At 39.8% G+C, this 23,837-nt stretch overlaps 1 protein-coding gene across 3 annotated transcripts in view; it reads left to right on the top strand.

Moving 5' to 3' along the window:
- LOC111548096 (signal-regulatory protein beta-1-like) overlaps positions 1 to 21,337 on the top strand; it is a 47,330-nt gene extending 25,993 nt beyond the window's left edge. The window contains exons 3-6 of one of the 3 annotated variants that reach the window (XM_026455225.2): positions 4,752 to 5,099; positions 7,002 to 7,349; positions 20,359 to 20,673; positions 20,906 to 21,311. In XM_026455225.2, the coding sequence (XP_026311010.1) occupies positions 4,752 to 5,099; positions 7,002 to 7,349; positions 20,359 to 20,673; positions 20,906 to 21,225 (1,331 nt within the window). In that variant the 3' untranslated portion in view covers positions 21,226 to 21,311. Of the gene's footprint in view, positions 1 to 4,751; positions 5,100 to 7,001; positions 7,350 to 20,358; positions 20,674 to 20,905 lie in introns of all 3 variants that reach the window. The other 2 variants (XM_026455227.1, XM_026455228.1) reach the window with 2 other exon arrangements.
- Positions 21,338 to 23,837: the final 2,500 nt, after the last annotated feature.

The raw sequence follows: 23,837 nt of genomic DNA on the forward strand, positions 1-23,837 counted from the left end.
TGTTCCTGTCTAGTTCCAAGCAGGGGCCATGGATTGGAATTCCTTTGTGGAATTCATCATTTCAGGACAACAGGATAGGATGATGACATCACCAGGGATGGGGAGTTTTGTCATCTCAGAGAGAACGTGCCAGCCTGGCTTTGCTTTCTTTTCCTAGAGGGTCTAACACCTCTCCTGGCCCTGACATCTAGCTGGTCCCTGAGGTGGAGACACAAGTCATGAGGAGGCAATGGGGAAACAGGATGGCAGCCAGTGCCTGCCTATGGATGCTTGGACATTAAAGGGTCACCAGCTGAGTGTGGGCTGAGGGTCCCTGAACATAACCTTTGTGCTTAGGGAGAACCCATTCCAGAGCTGAGAGAGAAGGATGTCAACATGCTGCTTCCTCCCTCTTTCTGGGAGCATTTCTTCTGCCCCTCCAATCCCATCCCTGAGAGCTGGTCCCAGGTCCAGCCCAAGCAGGAGAGGCAGCCCTCACCTTCCCAGGTGTTTGTAGGCATGTTACTCTCCCTCCTAGAGAGCGTTCCCCACAGCTCCGCCTTCCCTGCAGGCCCCGTCCATCCTCTAAACCACAAATCATCATCACCTCCACACCTTGAATATCTTTCTCAGCCATGCCTGGTTCCTCTGCAGGAGGGAAAAAGGAAGCAGTTCCTAGTAGTGTATGGAGGGACCTACAGAAAAACCAAAAGCCCACAGCAGATATTGCTTGTTTTTTACCTCTGTCAACTCTGGAGTGGAAGAAAGGGCATCCGTTGTAAAGTTCAACTCTTATCAAGTGGGTGGGGCTATAGACAGCTTGTCTCTGTCTTCAGCTGTGCAGCTCAGAGAGACCCAGATGTTGAGCTCATGCAGGAGCTAGACCCACACATGCCCATCATGAGGTTGCGGCCTTGGTCCAGCCTGTGTGTCTGAGGCTCCTAGATAGGCAAAGGCCATGAAGTTGGGGAGAACCTCTGAGATGGGATAAAACTCAGGAAGGAGTATAAGTCTGTGGGTGTCAAGCCTCCCAGCCCCAGCAATGCTAAATATTTCCAGGAGCAACTTCTTAGCTTGAAGCAACCTTGTCTGTTCAATTTTGTAATCACAAAGGAAAAAGTGTCCCAGTCCCCTGACCTTTCCTCTCATCACAATCCCCTTCCTCTGACATCACAGAGGCAAGAACTGTCCTCTCTGCTCAGAGAACTGAGTCAAGGGCGTCTCCAGGACAGACATTCAGGCAGAGCAAGCTCCAGGTTTCACCACAATGCCCATCCCTGCCTCCCCACTCCACCCACCTCTGCCTTCCTTACTGCTGTATCTGCTGCTTGAACTGGCAGGTGAGTGGGGCCTCAGTGTGTGTGTGTGGTGAGTTCTCCCCTCTTCCTGTTTAGTGAACCCTCCCTCACCTGTTCCCATAAAATTTCCTTTGGGAGAGTTTTCTCCGTCTTATCCTAGAACAGGCAGAACTCAGAAGACTACACTGGGATGGCCCCCAATTCTGACAAAATCTCCCAGTGGTCATGTCTGTTGCAAATCTCTTTGTTCAGGTAAAAGACTCACACCTGTGGTCACAGGGCTGGGCACAGCACCCATCACAGCTCTTACCCTCCAGCCTCTGGAATCAAAGGATGTGTAATTTATTTTATTTTATTTTATATTTTATTTTATTTTATTATTTTATTTTATTTTATTTATTTATTTATTTTTATTTTTATTTATTTTTTTGAGACAGGGTCTCACTCTGTCACCTAGGCTGGAGTGCAGTGGTGCGATCTTGGCTCACTACAACCTCCACCTCCTGGGCTCAAGTGATTCTCCTGCCTCCACCTCCCAAGTAGCTGGGACTACAGGCACGTGCCACCAAACCCAGCTAATTTTTGTCTTTTTTTTTTATAGAGATGGGGTTTCACTATGATACCCAGGCTGGTCTCAAACTTCTGAGCTCAAGAGTTCCACCCGCCTCAGCCTCCCAAAGTGCTGGGATTATAGGCATGAACCACCACGCCTGGCCGCTGGCACGTTTTACACTTCTTTCTGTGAAATTCAGTTTTTTATTTCTCTGTTGCCACTGTTTTTGGCTACTCTCAAAAAGTACTGCAAACTGGGTGGTTTAAATTACAGAAATTAATTTTCTCACAGGTCTGGAGATTAGACACTCAAAATCGAAGTGTGGGCAGGGTTGGTTCTTTCTGAGGACTGTGTTCTATGTCTCTGAGCTTCTGGCAGTGGTAGCCTCAAACATTTGTTGGATGGCAGGTGGCACCACCCTCCCTGTCTCCTCACATCATCTTACTCCTGTGTATGTCTGTCTCTGTGTTCAAATTTCCACTTCATATAAAAACAACCACCATATTGGATTAACACTCGCCTCAATGACCTCATTTTAACTTGATTTTCTCTGTAACAACTCTATTTTCAAGTAAGGTCACATTCTGAGCTACCGGGGGTTAAGACTTCAATGTATATTTCAGAGGCATACAATTCAACTCATAATAGCCTCAACATGAAATTTTAATAACTTAGATATATTCTTTGTTGGTTTATGTACTGCATTTATATCTGTCTGTGCTTTATACATAGGAAGGGTAAGTATAAAGCTTGCTTTTTTTATTCAATGCAGAGTTAAGGATGACTAAAAATATTTAGGTAAAAGCTAACTTAAGACACTTAAAGTTAGTAAAACTCACTTGAATTTTTAACTGTACTTATTGGGTGTGGTACACAGACTGTAAGGTGACTCCCAACTATCCCACTCTTATGTAAGACTACACTGGGATGGCCCCCAATTCTGACAAAATCTTCCAGTGGCCATGTCTGTTGCAAATCTCTTTGTTCAGGTAACATGCTTCTATCTGTGTGTTGTGTGTAACATGCTTCTATCTGATAGAATATGGCCAAAATGATGCACTGTCACCCCCTTGAGTATGTTAGGTTGTATAAGATCTATCACACTAGAGTTTTTCTTGCAACTTCTGGCCTGAAAGAAGCAAGGAGCCATGTTGAAAACTGCCTGTGAGAAGGCCCACGTGGCGAGGAACTGAGGGAAGCCCCTAGAAGTTGAGGGCCTCAGTCCTACAACCACAAAGACCTGAATTCTACCAACAACCTGAGTGAACATAGAATGAACACTTCCCCAGTCAAACTCCCAGATAAGAACACAGCCCACCTGGCACCTTGAGTGGAGCTTGGTGAGATCTTGAAGCAGAGAACCCAGCTAAGCCATATCTGAATTACAAATTGACAGAAACTGTGAAGTAATTAGTATGTGTTGTTTTCAGCCACTAAGTTTGTGGTAATTTGTTATTCAGCAATAGAAAAGGAATACACTGAGTAAGATTGCAAAACCATACAAAAATAAAGTCCTCCATTGTTTTGTAGAACTTATTTGTTTTTAAAGGTGTACAACTTGGTGGTTTTTTAAATTTTATTTTGGTTTTAATTGATAAACGACAATTGTATATATTTATGTGGTATAATGTGACGTTCTTATACATGTATATATAGTGAAATGATCAAATCAGGCTAATTAACATATCCATCACCTCACATACTTATCACTTCTTTGTGGTAAGAACTTTTAAAATCTACTTTTTTAGCTATTTTGAAGTATGCATTAACTATAATCACCATGCTGTGCAATAGATCATCAGAACCTATTCCTCGTGTCTAACTACAACTTTATAGGTTTTGACCAGCATCTCCTATTTCCTTGTCCAACTCCCCACCACCCCAGACCCTGGTAACCACATTCTATTCTTTACTTCTTTGAGTTTGACTTTTTTGGATTCCACATATAAGCGAGATTCCACATATAAGCAAGATCATGCAGTATTTGTCTTTCTGTACCTGGCTTATTTCACACCATAATATCCATGGTGTCATAAGTGACAGAATTTTCTGATTTTTAAAGGATAAATAGTATTTTGCTGTGTGTGTGTGTGTGTAATCATATTTTTATTCATTTATACATTGATAGGCACTTCAGTTGTTTCTATATTTTGGCTATCATGAATAACACTGCAATTTTGTAGAACTTCTCTTGTAGACATTTTGTGTATCTGCCATGAACTCAATGTCAGTGTGGCTTGTGTGATACCCAAGAACACGTGACAAGAGCAATTAAGTACTAAGGAATAAGATTTTATTGGGTAGAATTGAGCATTGACAAACCAATCATTGTAATATCTAAGATATTCCTACACTCCAAAAACCAATTGTCACCTTTTATGGAAAATAGTAACTTCACTGAGAATGCATGCCTCAGTGTTTACTCTGGGAGAGGTGAATGAGTGGCCTTTCACACCATAGAAGACCCGGTATTGGAGGGAGCTGCCTCCACATGCAGGTCACTCCATATGCACTCCGTATGCAGTATGTTGGTTATCAACGTACTGTCCTTAGCTGGGGCCGTATCCCTGATTCTGAGACAATTAGAAAAATCTGACCCAAATTATATTTTGTATATTCTCATTTAATAAAAATATATTCATATATTTATTTAAAATATGTTTATTTAGTGCCTAATATATTTGCAGGCCATCCTCATGCCCCAATGCAGAAGGAAAGTGCCATTCTCCTATTTGTACACTGGTACCCTCCCCTTCACCTCACATGGCACTCAGCATTGTAATTTTTATATGACTGGTGCCATCACATGATGCTGAAATAAAACTATCATATTGAGATCCCACCTTGACCTATAACCAGACCCTCAGAGCATCTTGAGCCAAGGCAGAGAACATGAGAGATGATTCCACGTTTCTTTCCAGGAACTTCAGATGAAGAGTTCCAGGTGAACCAGCCTCAGACTTCAGTGTCAGTCAATCCTGGAGATGTCCTAACCCTGGCCTGCAATATGTCTGCTCTGTCCCCAGAAGGGCCTGTCTTATGGTTCAAGAGCACTGGGCCAGGACAACAATTAATCTATAGTTTCAATGGAAGCCACTTCCCCAGAGTAACTCCGGTGGAAAACACAATGGTCGATCAAACAGACTATTCCATTCGCATCCGTGACGTGTTGCCAGAGGATGCTGGCACCTACTACTGTGTGAAGTTAAGGGTAGGACACCCTGACATGGAGTTTTTCTCTGGTCCAGGCACCATCGTGTATGTGAATGGTGAGCATAGCCTGATGCACTTTACTCCCTGGGTTTATGAAGATGAATCTTTAAAACCCTTCACTATGTACCAAATCATCACTACATACTGAATGCTGTGCTCCTTTATCCACAAACTACCCTGTAGACTAGGTTTCTACCAATGGCCTTTCTAGTAAGCCATTCTAGACAACCTGTGCCAAATACTGAATCAAGCTATGTTGACAAGCCACATCCTTCTCTGATGCCAACCCCACCAGAACCCATGACATAGGAGACACTTACAAATAAAAAGATACTGGGTATGCAAAGTGCAACTACATGTGTGCACTGCATGGCCTAAATGGTAAGAAAACTGGGCCCTAGAAGGCTGACTGACTTCTAAGGTTCTAGGAAGAAACCTGGGCCCAGGTATATGCATTGCGTATATTATGACTTATTTCATGACCCCAAACTTCCAGTCACAGATGCTAGCAGCCACATCTTAGCTTCTGATGGAATATCAACATGGGTGAAGTTTTCCCCAAAATGCCCAGTATCTCCTGGGCCAAAACAAAGGGCTCTTCAGGCAGGTAGACTCTCTACAGGCCTTCATGATCCCACTCACCTTCCCATTACCAACTGGAATGTGATTGGGGCCTGATAGCAAGTACCTGAGTGGTCACCACAGTCCAGTCTGAGATCACATTCCCATTCCCCATACGAGTCAATGAGTGAATGTGATCTCCTACCATCGCCTGGCACTGTTGGGGAATTCTCAGACCAGAAGGAGGGGTCTTGTGTATCGATCTCTCCAAAGTCTTTTTTGCAGAAAGCCTTCCCAGAGGGGTTGAGTCATTCCCTGACACTTGAGTTTTCCCAGGTCTGTCCTGAGACTTCCATGCCCAGCCCCACTGTTCTTTCATTCCCAGTATTTTTATTCCCAGGATAACCAGTAATTCCTTCTCCTCCCCACCCCTGAATTAACGTCATGAAATACAATGATATTAGGTGTCCCTCTATTCTTCCAGGAGAACTGACCTTCCGAGTAATGTTTCCCTTGAATCCAGACACATTCCATAATGCCCAAATGGCAATGGAAAATCCACAGGTTTCCCTTAAGTTACATTATGTCCATGCAGACTGCTTTCCCACACTACCTCCTGGCCTTGCCAACCAGGAGTTCCCTTTCTCTCTAACCTGCTCCTTAGGCAGTCTGTGGTTTTGACAACCAAGCTTAATAGGAGAGATTATCACCAGGACCTGACACATTGTAGGGTAGTGATGATGACTGTGTAGGAGGGTAAAGGGTGGCCGGTTAGAACCTCCAAAATTGTAGAGGGTCCTTGAGGTTCTAATCTCTTTTTGTTGAGGAGAGGAAACCCTCTCCCTCCTTTCTCTTGAAGAGATAAGCAGTGGAACCATATGCTGTTGCCATGACCACCTAATTCTTTAGTTGTTTTAATTTCTTCTCCACATCTCTCAGCATGAACTTCTCTACAAATTCAGAGAATAATCACCCTTCAGAGGAGAGAGGAAGGCCAATCCCAAACTCAGTGGAGATGTGGGGTTGAGGGACAGGACTTGAACCCAGTTCCAAATGTACCAAGTGACTCTAGGCAATTAGATGGATAGGGGAACTAGTCTTTCTCCATGAACATTACCCATTGATAATTCCCCCTTCTCCCTCCCTGTCCTCCTGTGACCATGGTTGAGGGCTGAGGAATGGAACTGAGGAGGAATACATCTGGTCCTCTGGACTAACTCCCCTCCTTCAGCACTCTGGGGAGAAACTACCTCCATGTGCAAAGGCCTCTCTTTACTCAGTGCATGGGCATTTATGCATGTCGTTAAAAGAATTAATGAATGAGGCCCAACCATGACCTGTACCCATGCTTAAGCCAGAGTAGGGGAAATGAGAAATGATTTTCAGTTTCTTTCCAGGAGCCACACATATGTTCCATGTGCAACAAACAGAGATGTCACAGACTGTATCAACTGGGGAGTCAATCATCTTGAGTTGCAGCGTACCAGATACCTTACCAAATGGACCTGTCTTGTGGTTCAAGGGAACAGGGCCAAACCGGAAACTAATCTACAATTTCAAACAAGGTCACTTTCCCAGAGTAAAAGAGATTGGAGACACCAACAAGCCTGGCAACACAGACTTTTCCATCCGCATCCATGAAATCTCTCTTGCTGATGCTGGCACCTATTATTGCGTCAAGTTCATAAAAGGGAAAGCTATCAAGGAGTACCAATCAGGTCACGGCACTCAGGTGTTTGTTACTGGTGAGTATGTCTCCTATACCTCATACCCCCGGAGTATAATATCATCTCAGCAGTTACGTCTTCTATTCATTCAACAATTGCTATGTGCCAAATATTACTGAAGATACAACATACATTTAATCTTTTTAATTCTCTCAGCAAACTGTGAGTTAGGTATTTTACAGGAAGAAAAAAAGACTCAAAAGGTTGGGCGAGAATGATGAGAGCTATTTTGGTTGATTTCTCAATATTCAATCCACCCCTTATGACTAACCTAAGCCAACTAGTATAATTCCATGTTCCCTGCTAGAGGTTTACTCAAATATGGGATGAACTTGGCCAGTTTGGGTCTATCAGAGAAAAATACAGGCTTGCAGAGAAATCTGGTAATCTAAAGTAATTCTTTCCCTTCTTGGCTAGAAACAAGCAATTGTGTTGCTCCAGGTTCTTTAAGCAGGCATCTTATGACCATGAGGGGAATAAGGTTGAGAAAAAGTCTAGATGAATGCAGATATGTAACTAGTGTGGATTTGACAATATGCACAACCATACTGCTCCTTGTTCCAATCTCACCTCTGGACTTCTAATAATGTGAAAGAAAACATCTCCTTGTTAAGCCAATTTGCTTAAATCAACAATGTCCTGAGGGCTACAAGAATAATAAAGGTCCCACATCCCACAGTGTGTTGTAGTGTGTTGAACTGCAAGAACAAATCTGTTTTCTGCATCCAAAGCCTTTTTCTTAGTGTTTTGCTACTTGTGGTGCCCTGTGAACTTTGGGCAATATCCAGCCTGAGAAATTATTAAATTGGTAATACAATAATGCTAACATTTATTGGGCATCTACTATATTCCAAACATTTCATCTATATTATCTACACAGCAACATTTGAATTGCTGGATGCTTGTACTCACTGTACAGATGAGGAACCTAACTCAGGGAGATTTCAGAAGTGTACATAGTAGGGAATAAAGAGGTGGGGTTGTCTGGGCCCAGTCCAGTATGCTCTATATTAGTGAAGAATATTTACTTACAAGAGAGAAGATCAAATGCATTAATTTCAACCAAAAATATGAGTTGATTGATTCTGTACCTGCAGAGAATTCTGGGTTACTCACAGTATTCAAGGCAGAACTTTTGGAACCAGGGACTAAAGCATTGGATTTAGGGCTTAGTGTTACCAAGACTGTGGCTCTCTGACAATATTCATTCTCTGACAATATTCATGTAAGATGGGAATATTCATTCCCCCATCTTACAACCCATGTGGAAAGAGAACTTCTTCCTACCAACCTTCACAAGTGAGTTCTAGGGAACTATCCACATTAGCCTTTTGTATGCCTTGTTGTCAACATTTTATTCATTGTTGCTAGGGAGAGGAGGTGCCATGCTCCCAGTCAACCTAATGGAACAAATGCTAAGCAGGTTGAAAACAAAATATGTTCATCCACCACATGGTCCACACCCCACCTTATCAGATGAGGAAGTTGAGCCTCTGAAAGGTTAATGGGCTTGTCTTCCAGGCTATGGGTACTGGAACCCCGGTAGACTCTTCTCTGAACTCTTTGGGTTTATGGCTTTGCCTTCTTCTTAATAAGAAGTCTCTAGTTAGAGTGGAGGTGTAGGAGTGCATGACAGCTGTTTAGAGGGAGAATGCTGTGAATGAGTTCAATATCCTTATTAACATTCAAATGTTCTGAGTCAGAAATGTACCAAACTTATACCATTTCTTAATAAATAAAAATGTATACATATATTTTTAAAATACTTAGCTATGTATTAGTTTCTTGTAGTTGGTGTAACTAACAGATACAAATTTGACAGCTTAAAACAACCGAAATAGACCATTATGGGTGGCATAACAGCACAAGGAGTTCCAAGGGCCCACTCCATGGAAACTGGCGAAAATGATTTTTAAAAAATATTGAGAGTCTCTGGAAATAGTATTAAGGGCATATCATAAATGAAGAAATAATTTTTAAACTACTAAAACTGGGGAAGAAAAGTAAAAGTCTGATATTTGAACCAAAACCTCCCTTTTCCCTGTCAAAGTCTACACTCCATGGCAAAGAAGAGGAATCAACTGCACCAAAATAATCCATCCAGTCACTCAACAACTGAAGAAGCAGATGATAATAACAAGCCTTGGTGGTTGTGAGGGAGATCAATATCCAGAGTTTCTACAATATATTATGTAAAATGTCCAGTTTCAAAAAAAAGTGAGACATGCAATAGAACAGAAAAATATGACACATATACCAAAAACAAACCAAAAAAAGGTATCAGAAACTGCTTGTTATGACCACCAGATGTCAAACTTAACAGGCAAAGCCTTTGATGTAACCATTACAAATATGTTCAAAGAAACATGATTAAACAAACCATGATTAAATAAGTACAGGAAAATAAGATGATAATGTTGCATCAAATAGGAGATATCAATAAAGAGATAGAAATTTTTAAAAAGAACCAAATGGAAATTTTCTTATTCAAAAGTATAACAATTGAAAGAAAAATTGCCCTAGAGGGAATTAACAGTAGATTTGAAGAAGCAGATTTAGCAAATTTGAAATAGATTAATGTAAATTATGGAATCTGAAGAACAGAGAAAAATTTAATGAAAATAACATTTAAAAAATGAACAGCGCCTCAGAGAAATGTAGGCCATCATTAAGCACACCACATACGTGTAATAGGGATAGCAGAAGGAGAGGAGAAAGAGAAAACAGCAGAAAAAATATTCAAAGAAAGAATAGTTGAAAATTTCCCAAGTTTATTTATTCAGCTGGACTGAAGATTGAAAAAGGAAACTCAAATTACTAGAATCAGGGCCGGGCGCGGTGGCTCAAGCCTGTAATCCCAGCACTTTGGGAGGCTGAGACGGGCGGATCACGAGGTCAGGAGATCGAGACCATCCTGGCTAACACGGTGAAACCCCGTCTCTACTAAAATACAAAAAATTAGCCGGGCATGTTGGCGGGCGCCTGTAGTCCCAGCTACTCGGGAGGCTGAGGCAGGAGAATGGCGTGAACCCGGGAGGCAGAGCTTGCAGTGAGCTGAGATCAGGCCACTGCACTCCAGCCTGGGCGACAGAGCGAGACTCCGTCTCAAAAAAAAAAAAAAAAAAATTACTAGAATCAGATTACTAGCATCAGGAAAAACCAGTGCAAAAAGGCTGAAAATTCCAAAAAAAAGAATGCCTCTTCTCCTCCAAAGGATGACATCTCCTCACCAGCAAGGGAACAAAACTGGATGGAGAATGAGTTTGACAAATTGACAGAAGTAGGCTTCACAAGGTGGGTAATAACAAACTACTTGAAGCTACAGGAGCATGCTCTAACCCAATGCAAGAAAGCTAAGAACCTTGATAAAAGGTTACAGGAGCTGCTAACTAGAATAACCAGTTTAGAAAAGAACACCAAATGACCTGATGGAGCTGAAAAACACAACACAAGAACTTCATGAAACATACAGAAGTATCAAGAGCCAAATCTATCAACCAGAAGAAAGGATATCAGACATTGAAGACAAATTTAATGAAATAAAGTGTGAAGACAAGATTAAAGAAAAAAGAGCAAAAAAGAATGAACAAAGCCTCCGAGAAATATGGGGCTATGTGGAAAAGACCAAACCTACATTTGATTGGTGTACCTAGAGTGATGGGGAGAATGGAACCAAGTTGGAAAATACACTTCAGGATATTATCCAGGAGAACTTCCCCAACCTAGCAAGACAGGCCAACATTCAAATTCAGGAAATACAGATAATGCCACAAAGATACTCCTCGAGAAGAACAACCCCAAGACACATAATCATCAGATTCACCAAGATTGAAATGAAGGAAAAAATGTTAAGGGCAGCCAGACAGAAAGATCGGGTTACCCAAAAAGAGAAGCCCATTAGACTAACAGCAGATCTCTCTTCAGAAACCCTACAAGCCAGAAGAGAGTGAGGACCAACGTTCAACATTCTTAAAGAAAAGAATTTTCAACCCAGAATTTCATATCCAGTCAAAAAAACAGCTTCATAAGTGAAGGAGAAATAAAATCCTTTACAGACAAGCAAATGCTGAGTGATTTTGTAACCACTAGGCCTGCCTTACAAGAGCTCCTGAAGGAAGCACTAAATATAGAAAGGAAAAACTAGTACCAGACACTGCAAAAACATGCCAAAATGTAAAATCCATCAACACTATGAAGAAACTGCATCTACTAATGGACAGCATAACCAGCTAGCATCATAATGACAGGATCAAATTCACACATAACAATATTAACCTTAAATGTAAATGGGCTAAATGACCCAATTAAAAGACACAGACTGACAAATTGGATAAAGAGTCAAGACCCATCGGTGTGTTGTATTCAGGAGACCCATCACATAGGCTCAAAATAAAGGGATGGAGAAAGATCTACCAAGCAAATGGAAAGAAAAAAAAAAGCAGTGGTTGCAATCCTAGTCTCCGACAAAACAGACTTTAAACCAACAAAGATTAAAAAAGACAAAGAAGGGCATTACATAATGGTAGAGGCATCAATACAACAAAAAGAGCTAACTATCCTAAATAAATATGCCCTCAATACAGGAGCACCCAGATTCATAAAGCAAGTTATTAGAGACCTACAAAGACACTTAGACTCCCACACAATAATAGTGGGAGAATTTAATACCCCACTGTCAATATTTGATAGATCAATGAGACAGAAAATTAACAAGGATATTCAGGACTTGAACTCAGCTCTGGACCAAGCAGACCTAACAGACATCTACAGAACTCTCCACCCCAAATCAACAGAATATACATTCTTCTTAGCACCGTATCTCACTTATTCTAAAATTGACCACATAATTGGAAGTAAAACACTGCTAAGCAAATGCAAAAGAATGGAAATCATAACAGTCTCTCAGACCACAGTGCAATCAAATTAGAATTCAGGATTAAGAAACTCACTCAAAACTGCACAACTACATGGAAACTGAACAACCTGCTCCTGAATGACTACTGGGTAAATAATGAAATTAAGGCAGAAATAAATAAGTTTTTGAAACCAATGAGAACAAAGACACAATGTACCAGAATTTCTGGGACACATTTTAAGCAGTGTTTAGAGGGAAATTTATAGCACTAATGCCCACAGGAGACAGTGGGAAAGATCTAAAATCGACACCCTAAAATCACAAAAGAACTAGAGAAGCAAGAGCAAACAAATTCAAAAGATAGCCGAGGACAAGAAATAACTAAAATCAGAGCAGAACTGAAGGAAATAGAGATATGAAACACCCTTCAAAAAATCAATGAATCAAGGAGCTGGTTTTTTGAAAACACTAACAGAACAAATAGACTAGATTAATAAAGAAGAAAAGAAAGAAGAATCAGATAGACACAATAAAAAATGAAGAAGGGGATATCACCCTGATCCCAGAGAAACACAAACTACCATCAGAGAATACTATAAACACCTCCATGCAAATAAACTAGAAAATCTAGAAGAAATGGATAAATTCCTGGACACATACACCATCACAAGGCTAAACCAGGAGGAAGTTCAATCTCTGAATAGACCAATAACAAGTTCTGAAATTGAGGCAGTAATAGCCTACCAACCAAAAAAGCCAAGGACTAGATGGACCCACAGCCGAATTCTACCAGAGGTACAAGAGGAGCTGATACCATTCCTTCTAAAACTATTCCAAGCAATAGAAAAAGAGGGACTCCTCCCTAACTCATTTTATGAGGCCAGCATCATCCTGATACCAAAACCTGGCAGAGACACAACAAAAAAAGAAAATTGCAGTTCAGTATCCCCGATGAACATCAATACAAAAATCCTCAATAAAATACTGGCTAACCGAATGCAGCAGCACATTAAAAAGCTTATCCACCATGATCAAGTCAGCTTCATCCCTGGGATGCAAGGCTGGTTCAATGTATGGAAATCAATAAACATAATCCATCATATAAACAGAACCAATGACAAAAACCACAGGATTATCTCAATAGACGCAGAACAGGCCTTCAATAAAATTCAACACCGCTTCATGCTAAAAACACTCAATAAACTAGGTATTGATGAGATGTATCTCAAAATAATAAGAGCTATTTATGACACAGTCAGTATCATACTGAATGGACAAAAGCTGGAAGCATTCCCTTTGAAAACCAGAGCAAGACAGGGATGCCCTCTTTCACCACTTCTATTCAACATAGTATTGGAAGTACAGGCTGGGGCAATCAGGCAAGAGAAAGAAATAAAGCATACTCAGATAGAAAGAGAGGAAGTCAAATTGTTTCTGTTTACAGATGACATGATTGTGTATTTAGAAAACCCCATCATCTCATCCCCGAAACTCCTTAAGCTAATAAGCAACTTCAACAAAATCTCAGGATACAAAATCAACATGCAAAAATCACAAGCATTCCTACATGCCAATATTCAACAATCAGTCAATTCATGAGTGAACTCTCATTCACAATTGCTACTAAGAGAATAAAATACCTAGGAATACAGCTTACAAGGGATGTGAAAGACTTCTTCGAGGAGAACTACGAACCACTGCTCAAGGAAATAGGAGAGAGGACACAAACAAAGAACATTCCACTCTCATGGTTAGGAATAATCAATATCGTGAAAATGACCATACTGCCCAAAGTAATTTATAGAATCAATGCTATTCCCATTGAGCTACCATTTACTTTTTTCACAGAATTAGAAAAAATGACTTTAAATTTCATATGGAACCAAAAAACAGCTCGTATAGCCAAGACAATCCTAAGCAAAAAGAAAAAGCTAGAGGCATCATGCTACCTGACTTCAAACTGTACTACAATGCTACAGTAACCAAAACAGCATGGTACTGATACCAAAACAGATATATAGACCAATGGAACAGAACTGAGGCCTCAGAAATAACACCACACATCTACAACCATCTGATCTTTGACAAACCTGACAAAAATAAGCAATGGGGAAAGGATACCCTATTTAATAAATGGTGTTGGGAAAACTGACTAGCCATATGCAGAAAACTAAAACTGGACCCCTTCCTTACCCCTTATACAAAAATTAACTCAATATGAATTAAAGATGTAAACATAAGACCTAAAACCATAACAACCCTAGAAGAAAACCTAGGCAACACCATTCAGGACAAAGGCATGGGCAAAGACTTCATGACTAAAACACCAAAAGCAATTGCAACAAATGCCAAAGTTGACAAATGGGATCTAATTAAACTAAAGAGTTTCTGCATAGCAAAAGAAACTATTATCAGAGTGAAGAGGCAAACTACAGAATGGGGGAAAAATTTTGCCATCTATCCATCTGGCAAAGGGCTAACATTCAGAAGCTGCAGGGACATAAACAAATGTACAAGAAAAAAAAACAAGCAATCCCATCAAAAAGTGGGCAAAGGATATGAATAGACACTTTTCAAAAGAAGACATTTATACAGCCAACAAACAAATGAAAAACAGCTCATCATCACGGGTCATTAGAGAAATGCAAATCAAAGCCACAATGAGATACCATCTCAGGCCAGTTAGAATGGTGATCATTAAAAAGTCAGGAAACAGCAGAGACTGGAGAGGATGTGGAGAAATAGGAATGCTTTTACACTGCTTGTGGGAGTGTAAATTAGTTCAACCATTGTGGAAGACACTGTGGTGATTCCTCAAGGATCTAGAACTACAATACTATTTGACCCAACAATTCCATTACTGGGTAGATACCCAAAGGATTATAAATCATTCTGCTATAAAGACATATGCATATGTACATTTATTGCAGCAGTATTCACAATAGCAAAGACTTGGAACCAACCCAAATGCCCATCAATGATAGACTAGATAAAGAAAATGTGACATATATACACCATGGAATACTATGCAGCCATAGAAAAGAATGAGTTCATGTCCTTTCCGGGGACATGGATGAAGCTGAAACCATCATTCTCAGCAAACTAACACAGGAACAAAAAAACAAACACCACATATTCTCACTTGGGAGAATATGTGGGAGTTGAACAATGGGAACATATGGGCATAGGGAGGAGAACATCACACACCAGGGCCTATTGGGTGGTGGGGGACAAGAGGAGAGACAGCATTAGGAGAAATACCCAATGTAGATGACGGGTTGATGGGTGCAGCAAACCACCATGGCACACGTATAACTATGTAACAAACCTGCAGGTTCTGCACATGTATCCCAGAACTTAAAGTATAATTTAAAAAATCACTTTTTAAAAATAATTCCATTTATATGACATACTCAGAATAGGCAAATCTATAGAGACAGAAAGTAGATGAAAGACAGAACATTTCTCATGATTTGGGGGATGGTGGAAAGATGGGGAAAATGGAGGTTATTACATGAAAGGCATGGAGTTTTTTTTGAGATGACAAAAATGTTCAAAATGACGTGGTTATGGTTGCACATATCTACAAACAAATATCTGCAAATATTGAATTGTACATTTTAAATATGTGAATTGTATGATATGTGAATTACATTGCAATAAAGTTGTTTAAAAACCAGATTTAGTCTCTCACAGTTCTAGAGGCCAGAAGTCTGAAATCAATATCTCTGGACTGAAATCAAGGCATCAATAGAACTGCTCCTTCTCGAGATTCTAAGAGAGAGCATATTCCCTTTCTCTTTTGGCTTCTGGTTGCTGCCAGCATCACTGGCCTGTCAGCAGCATAGCTTAAATCTTCAACGCCAGTGTCTTTAAATCTCTCTGTGTTCTATTTTCACATTGCCTTCTCACAATTATGCTACCAGATTATTAACCAATCTGTATTAGTCATCTAACAAATTACCTAAACTCAGTGATTTCAAACAACAAACACTTATCGTCTCACGTTGTCTGTGAGTCAGGATTCTAGGCATGGTTTAGATTGAGAGACCTTGGTTTAAGGTCTCTTATAAGGCTGCAATCAAGGTGTCTACCAATAGTGCAATAATCCAAAGGCTCAACTGGAGAAGAATCCGCTTCAAGCTTACTGCCATGTCTATTGGCAGGCCTCAGATCCTTGCGGGCAACTGGCTGAAGACATCAGATATCTGCTACATGGGCTTCTCCATAGGACAGCTCACAACATGGCAGCTGCTTCTCCTCAAGAAGCAGGAGAGAGGGGAAGAAGAAGATACAAGTCACAATTTCTTTATAAGCTAATTTCAGAAGTGACATCCTGTTAGTTTTACTTTTTCATTAGAAGTGAGTCAGTAGATCCAGGGGAGGGGATTACATAGTGGTGTGAATGCCAGGAGCTGGAGATCATCTTAAAGGTTGACTACCACAGCCACTCTCTCAGTAACTAGGAGGACATGCAGACAAAATGTCAGTAAGGATACAAAAGATTTGATCAATGTGATTAACAAATTTGATGTAATTGAGCACTGCACCCAACAACTGAAAAACACATATCTCTTTCAAGCCCATGTGAAATATTAACTAAAATTAATCATGTGCTTGGTCAAGAAGCAAGTCTCAACAATTGAAATATCAAAATTACATAAGCATGTGTTCTGATCATTGTGGAATTGAACTATAAATATCTACAAAAAGATAATTAGAAAATCCTCATATGTTAAGAATTTGGGGAATGATCTAAATAACCGATTTATCAAAAAAGAAATTACCATGGATACTAGAAAATATTTTGGACTAAATAATAATTAAAATACTGCACACTAAACTTGAGGCATGTAGTTACTGCTATACTTGGAATTTATAGCCTTAAATCCCTATGTCAGAAAAATAAAAATGATTGAAACCCAGTAATAAAAGCATCCATTACAACAATTTAATAAAACAGTGACAAAGGTTTAATTTTAGTGTGATCAAAATTTCAACCTTTTCCTTTATGGTTATAGCTTTCAGTGCTTGTTTAAGAAATCTTTCCTTAATCCTTTAAATCCTGAAGACATGCTCTTACATAGCTTCCTATAGTTAAGCTTTATAGTTTTGCCTTTCACATTTAGTCTGAATCCCCATATTTGTGATATGAGATTTTACTTTTCCCCATATGAATATCTAATTGTTCCAACTTCATTTATTTTAAAAATTTCCCTTTTCTTCACTGCTCTGCAGTGCAAACTTGTCAAAAATTAAGCATCCATATGATGGATCTGATTTGGGGCTCTCTAATTTTTTCCATGTTTTCTTTGTTCGTCCCTTCAAACACCACTATCTTGATAACTACAGCTCTGTAATAAGTTTTTGTACTTGGTAGAACAAGTCATCCCACCTTATTCTTTTTGGTTATGCTTGGCCGTTTTCATTTCCATGAAAAGTCTAGAATATCTTTGTCAAGTTCAGCACACACTCACATATGCACACACACATAATCTATGGGATTTTAATTGTGATTACACTGACTTCTTATCAATTGGGAATAATTCAAATCTTTGTATCTTCATATATGCCTATGCATACATTTCTTTATTTTTACAATATTATTTTTTATCAATGAACATGGTATGTCTTTTCATTCATTGAGATCCTTTATAATGTCATTCAATAAAGTTTTGTAGTTTTTACTATAGACATGGTACACCTCTTGTCAGATTGATTCCTCCATGCTTTGTATTTTTAATATTATTATAATGAGATCATTTTAAAATGTTTTTAATTTTCTAATGTTTGTTAAAATTGAATTTACATCGATTTTGTACCTAGCAAACTTGTTAAATTCTCATATTATTTCAAAAAATTTGTCTATAGATTCTTTTGGCCTTTCTTAAGGCACAATGGTATCATGTAGTAATAATAACAGTTTAACGTATTTAATCGTAATCTTTATATGTTTTATATTCCTTTATGACTTCATAAGCAAACTAGAATCTCTGATAAAAGATTGGATTTAAATTCTGGTGGCAAGCTAGATTACATTGACTTGATTTCAAAGCTTTCAATGTTTTACCTTTGATTATAATGTTTGTTGTATTTTTAAAATTAGGATGAACCATATGATATTGCCTATATTCTATCATTTTTCATATAATAAAAATAGCAATTCCATATGGTTCAATCTAATGGATTATCTCTATCAGATTAATTCACCTCTATTCTTAGTTTACAAATAATTTCTAAACATAAATATTAACATTTAATGTTTTTCCTGCATCTATTGAAATGGTAATATGGTTCTACTGTCTTTCAAATTGGAAATGTGATGAATAACATTATTTGATATTCTTTTTTATTTTTATTTTTATTTTTTTGAGACAGTGTCTTGCTTTTTCACCCAGGCTGGAGTGCAGCGGTGCAATCTCAGCTCACTGCAGCCTTGACCTCCTGAGCTCAAGTGGTCCTACCACCTCAGCCTCCCCAGCAGCTGGAACTACAGGCCCATGCCACCACACCTGGCTAATTTTTGTATTTTTTGTAGAGATGTGGTTTTGCCATGTTTCCCAGTCTGATTTTCTAATACTAATTCAACTTTTTATTCCTGAAATAAAACCACTCTGGTGATAGTGTGTTATTCAGTTTGCTGAAGTTTGTCTGTGATTTTTTAACGTATGTTCAGAAGGAAGATAATAATCTATGTGTTTTATTTATATTACTCTTGTTGGAATTTTGTTGTTGAAGTTAGGCTCGCTTCAAAAAATGAGTTGGGAAGTCTATCTGCTTTTTCTACTTTTTAGAAAAGATTCCATAAAATAAAATTTATTCATTACATAAATGTTTGGCAGATCTTTCCAGTGAAGTCATCTAGATCTAGAATTTTCATTACAGGAAAATTTTTTTAATTACTGATTCAGTTTCTTTAATAATTTTGATACTGCCCAGGTTTCTTATTTCTTCTTATTTACTTTTGATAAGCTACATTTTTCCAGATAGTTTTTCACTTTTTCTAAATTTTATATTTTATATTGGCAAAAGCTATTCAATATATCCAATTTTTATCATTTTAATGTCTGCAAGATTTATAGTAATGCCCCTTTTGCACATCTGTGATTGTATCTCTCTTTCTCTCCTAATATTTTATTTCCTCTCTTTTCATTTTCACCAGAGAATTATATGTTTTCAAAGAAGCAACTTTTGGTTTTGTTGATCCTCTATATTTTATGCTTGCTTTTTGTTTCATTCACATTACCTTATATGTATTACTTCCTTTCCTCTCCTATTTACTGATTGCTTTTAAGTTTTGTTTATGTTTCTCGTTGTGTATAATTTGACCCTTATTATAGTTACCTTTATAAATCTTTAAAGTCAACTTTACAAACCTCAATGAGTTGTATTTTTAGGATCTTGTCTTAAAGTTCTTTTCCACCTCAAAGACATATAGATATTTCCTTATTTTTTTCTTCTTATAGTTTTATTAAATTTTAGATTTAAGAATTTAATCTGTTTGGAATTTATTCTGTGTACAGTCGAATATAATAATTCAAAAATTTTTATTCATTTGATTTTCTAATCTATCAGTTTTTTAGTCAGCAAATAGATTCACTTAAGTTTTTTGTGTTAGTTTACATTATATTTTTCTTTCTTCTCAATTATTGTTTATTCATGACTTTTTGTTTCATGGCTTAGGCCAGAATCTTCAGTACATCATTGAATAGATACAATGAGAGTAGGTATCCTGTTGTTGCTGACTAAAGGACATTCTTGTAAAGTTGCACATTAAAGATATTTTGTTTTAGGATTTTTGGTAGATAAGCATTAGGCTAAGAACACTTCCTTCTATTCCTTGTTGTCTAAACCTTATTAAATGAGAATGGGTAAGTAGGAGTAATCAATACCAAGAGTGAGAAAGACATACGAATATGGCTCCTGAACAGAGAAACAGTGTCACCTGAGTCAAGATCACAGGCTGTGTGGTCAGATAAACCAGTTTTCCGGTCCAGGCTTTGCAAGTTGCTAGTATGTTTTATTTTACCTCTACCAGCTTCAATTTCCTTATCTATAAAATGGACATTATCATACCTAATCACGGAGTTGTCAGAATTAAAATTTTATAAGGCACATAGAATACTTTATAGCTTACCAACACTAATTGTTTATTCATCTTCCTTCTTGTAGCTCCACCCTCTCTCCCTGTGGTAATAGGCCCCTTGGAGAGGGCCTTGCTCGGGCAGACTGTGAATTTTAGCTGCATGTCCTACGGCTTCTATCCCAAAAATGTCACCCTGAAGTGGTTCAAAAATGGGAAGAAACTCTCATCCCTCCAGACCCACGTGGTTCAGTTAAAGAACAGCAATGCCTACAAAATTGTCAGTACCACGGAGGTAGTCCCGGCTCTAGATGACCTAAACTCTCATGTTACCTGCAGTGTGTACCACCGAAGCTTGCATTACCCTCTCCATGGGAAGGCTGATTTGTCTGAGACCATGATAGGTAGGTAACACCACATGTGCCCGGCTTTCAGGTGTCTTTGGAGCATAGTTCTTTCCAAATTTGCTCCAGGGAACAGGCTTAAATAATAACAGGTCATTCCAACTACTGAACATCTACTATGTGCTAGGCACAGCGACATGCTAGGTAGGTGCTAAGTAAATGGCCACCAAGCAATAAGCAGATGGATCTGATTGTTTCATGACATCTGAGCATGTGTTCTATGCTATTTCAGTTCCACCCAAGGTGTCCATTCTTCAGCACCCTGCCTCAAATAACAAGATGAATGTCACCTGCCAGGCAGAGGAGTTCTATCCCCAGGACATGCAACTGACCTGGCTGAAGGATGGAAGTGTCTCCCAGAGAGATGAGACCCTGACCCCCACCAAGGGCAAAGATGGACTGTACAGCATGCAGAGCTCCATCCTGGTGGAAAACAGTGACCATGAGGAGGACACTATGCTCACCTGCCAGGTGGAACAAGACGGATGGCAGAAGATCACTGTAAAAATGACATTTTGGGCCTCTGCTCACCTGGATAGATCTCAGTTGTAGCCAATAGCAAGGCCTCCATGACTTATTTAAGGAGGCTCCTTCATCTTTCCATAAAACATTCCTTTTCAGATTTATAAAAGTTTAAATTATAAAAGCAAAGCCCACTCTCTTTCTCATTCTCTTGCTGACTCATGCACTCTCACTCTCTCCTTTTCCCTCACACAAGTGCATGCGCACACACACAACCCAAAATCGTGTAGGTCTTTATCAAAAACTAAATCTCTATTAGGAATCAAGTACAGCCAATCCAACTCCCTAGAGAGATCTCTTATATATTATTTGTTGCCCTTTCTTTTAAGGTCTCATCTAGCCACAAACAGAATTTCAGGTACTAGGATTTTAAGGTACAAGGTCATAAGAGGACTAGATAATGTCTGAAACTCCTGCCAAGACAGGGAGTCTGTGTTTCCTTGAATGATCTTAATGGTTTCTTGCCAGGAGATTTTTTAGTGTTTTTATCATTTTCTGATTAAACCCAGGTCCTTCCTGGTGCTGAGCAGAGCAGCCTTGAAATTCTCTCAATAGGAACACATCTACGTTCCACTTACTGTCAGTGTAGACACATCCTTCTGTGCCCTGATGTGATGGTGTTCTCCCAGGCTCCAGGCTCTGGGTGTCCCGGGTGTCTGGATCTCCTGCCCTTTCTTGATTCAGAGGGGCAGCAAGGATGAGCACAGTGTTTGACAAACATAAGTTTGATTCTCACTACCTTGTGATCCTGGAAAATTTCTAAAATCTCTGAGCCTTGATTTTCTCAGCAACATAGAAATCATAATACCCATCTCATAGGACAATGCTCAGCGCTAACAAGGTAATACCAGGTAGTTAAATGGTTGGAGCTGCCTCCTTTTTCCTAGACAAGGCCTAGCCCAGCAGTGTGAGATGCATGTGTTCTCACCTGGGCTCCTGTCTCAGGTATTTGTGCTGGCAAGGCACAGTGCAATGGGAACCGTTGTCTAAGATGGGCCCTGGGAGCCTCAGATGGGAAAGTGAAAGTCCTGGAGGATGGACTCCCTTGTGCCCTCTGATGATACTTGTTGCCCACCCTTCCTTTTGTGACTCTCCTCCTAGGCCACAAGGTGCTGCTGGTGATGGAGTCTTCACCCTCCATTCTGCAGGAAGTAGATGGCCTAACTGTAAATTGAGGGGAGGTCCAGGGAGGCAGGACAAGGCGGTGGCCACAGCCTGGTCTGGGATCAGGCTAACATTAGGGAAGAAGTCATTCCAAGAAGAGCCCACAAGGACACATGGTGCCCAGGTTCATCTGGCAGCAAGAGAGGAGCACATCACTTTTACTTCCCCAGGAATTTCCTGGAATACACTAAGAAGCTCCCTCTCAGATGTGGTGATGGGGGAAGAGGGGCTTGATCAAGCATTTGCAAAAGATGTCTTCAGGAAAGGAGAGGGGATTAGGACCCAAGGAGGAGGCAATGTCTCATCTCACAAGGCTAGATATCAACTCTTTGTCCTCCAGCAACATCCATCCAAGGGAGCATCCAAAATTAAGGGTAGAACCCAGTCCTGACCAAGTGGAGATCAAGGATGAGGTAGCTGTGAGGCTACTACTGTGGTTAATCAGTGTCAGGCTCCCAGGGTTTCCAGGGATGGGGGAGCCCCAAAAAGGGGTAAAAAGAAAGGGCAACTGTAGGATCCCCGAACAGACAGGGATCCTGTGGCATTAACGCTTCTGGGGAGAGCTAGATCAGAGACCAAACACCTGGGGTCACTGTCAACACTTACCATGAATCCACTGGCCATTTCCTCCTGGGTACAAAACACCTGTTGAGCATTCTCAGTGGGAAAGAGAGCTGAGCCAACCTCTGTTCTCACTGAGGTGTGTGCTCTAGCAAGTAAGGAAGACTTCCAACATAAACATCTGATTACAATTCTTACAAGGTACTAAGGGCACTCTCAGTTTATCTATAACAAGGAGGAGAAGGGAGTGGTCATCTGAAGTTCAGGGAAGAAAGAGCAGCATCTTGGGAGTGAAAGGGCTGGCAGCTGAGGCTGGCAAAGCATTTGGAGCCAGATCAGTCAGGAACAAGAGAAAAATCTTCTATTTTCCCTAAGAACAGTGGGAAGCCACTACCAGAGAGAAGCATGGTCAGATTTCTCTAACTTTCTAAAAGTACCACTCTGGCTACAGCGTAAGGAAAAGACTGAAATAGAAAGAGTTAAGGGAGGCAAACTGGTAGCCTGTCCAAGCCAGAGATGATAGTGGAGAGAGAGATGCAGGAGGATTTAAGATCGCTATGCACTGAAGGTTTTTGTCCCCTCCAAATTCATGTGTTAAATCCTAATGCCCAGTATGACGGTATTAGGAGGAAGACTGTTGGGAGGTGATTCAGTCATCAGGGTAGAGTCATGAATGGGACTAGTGTCCTTATAAAAGAGGCCCCAGAGAGCTCTCTTGCCCCTTCCCCATGTGAGAACACAGTGAGAAGCTATCTATGAACCTGGAAGTGGGCCCTCACCAAACACCAAATCTGCCAGCTTCTGGGTCTTAGACTTGCCAGGCTTTAGATACGTGAGAAATAAATTTATGTTGCTTATAAGCCACCCAGTCTATGGTATTCTCTTATAGTGGTCCGAACAGACTAAACATATATTTA

The sequence above is a fragment of the Piliocolobus tephrosceles genome, chromosome 20 (assembly GCF_002776525.5).
Source record: "Piliocolobus tephrosceles isolate RC106 chromosome 20, ASM277652v3, whole genome shotgun sequence".
NCBI classification, from domain to species: Eukaryota; Metazoa; Chordata; class Mammalia; order Primates; family Cercopithecidae; genus Piliocolobus; species Piliocolobus tephrosceles.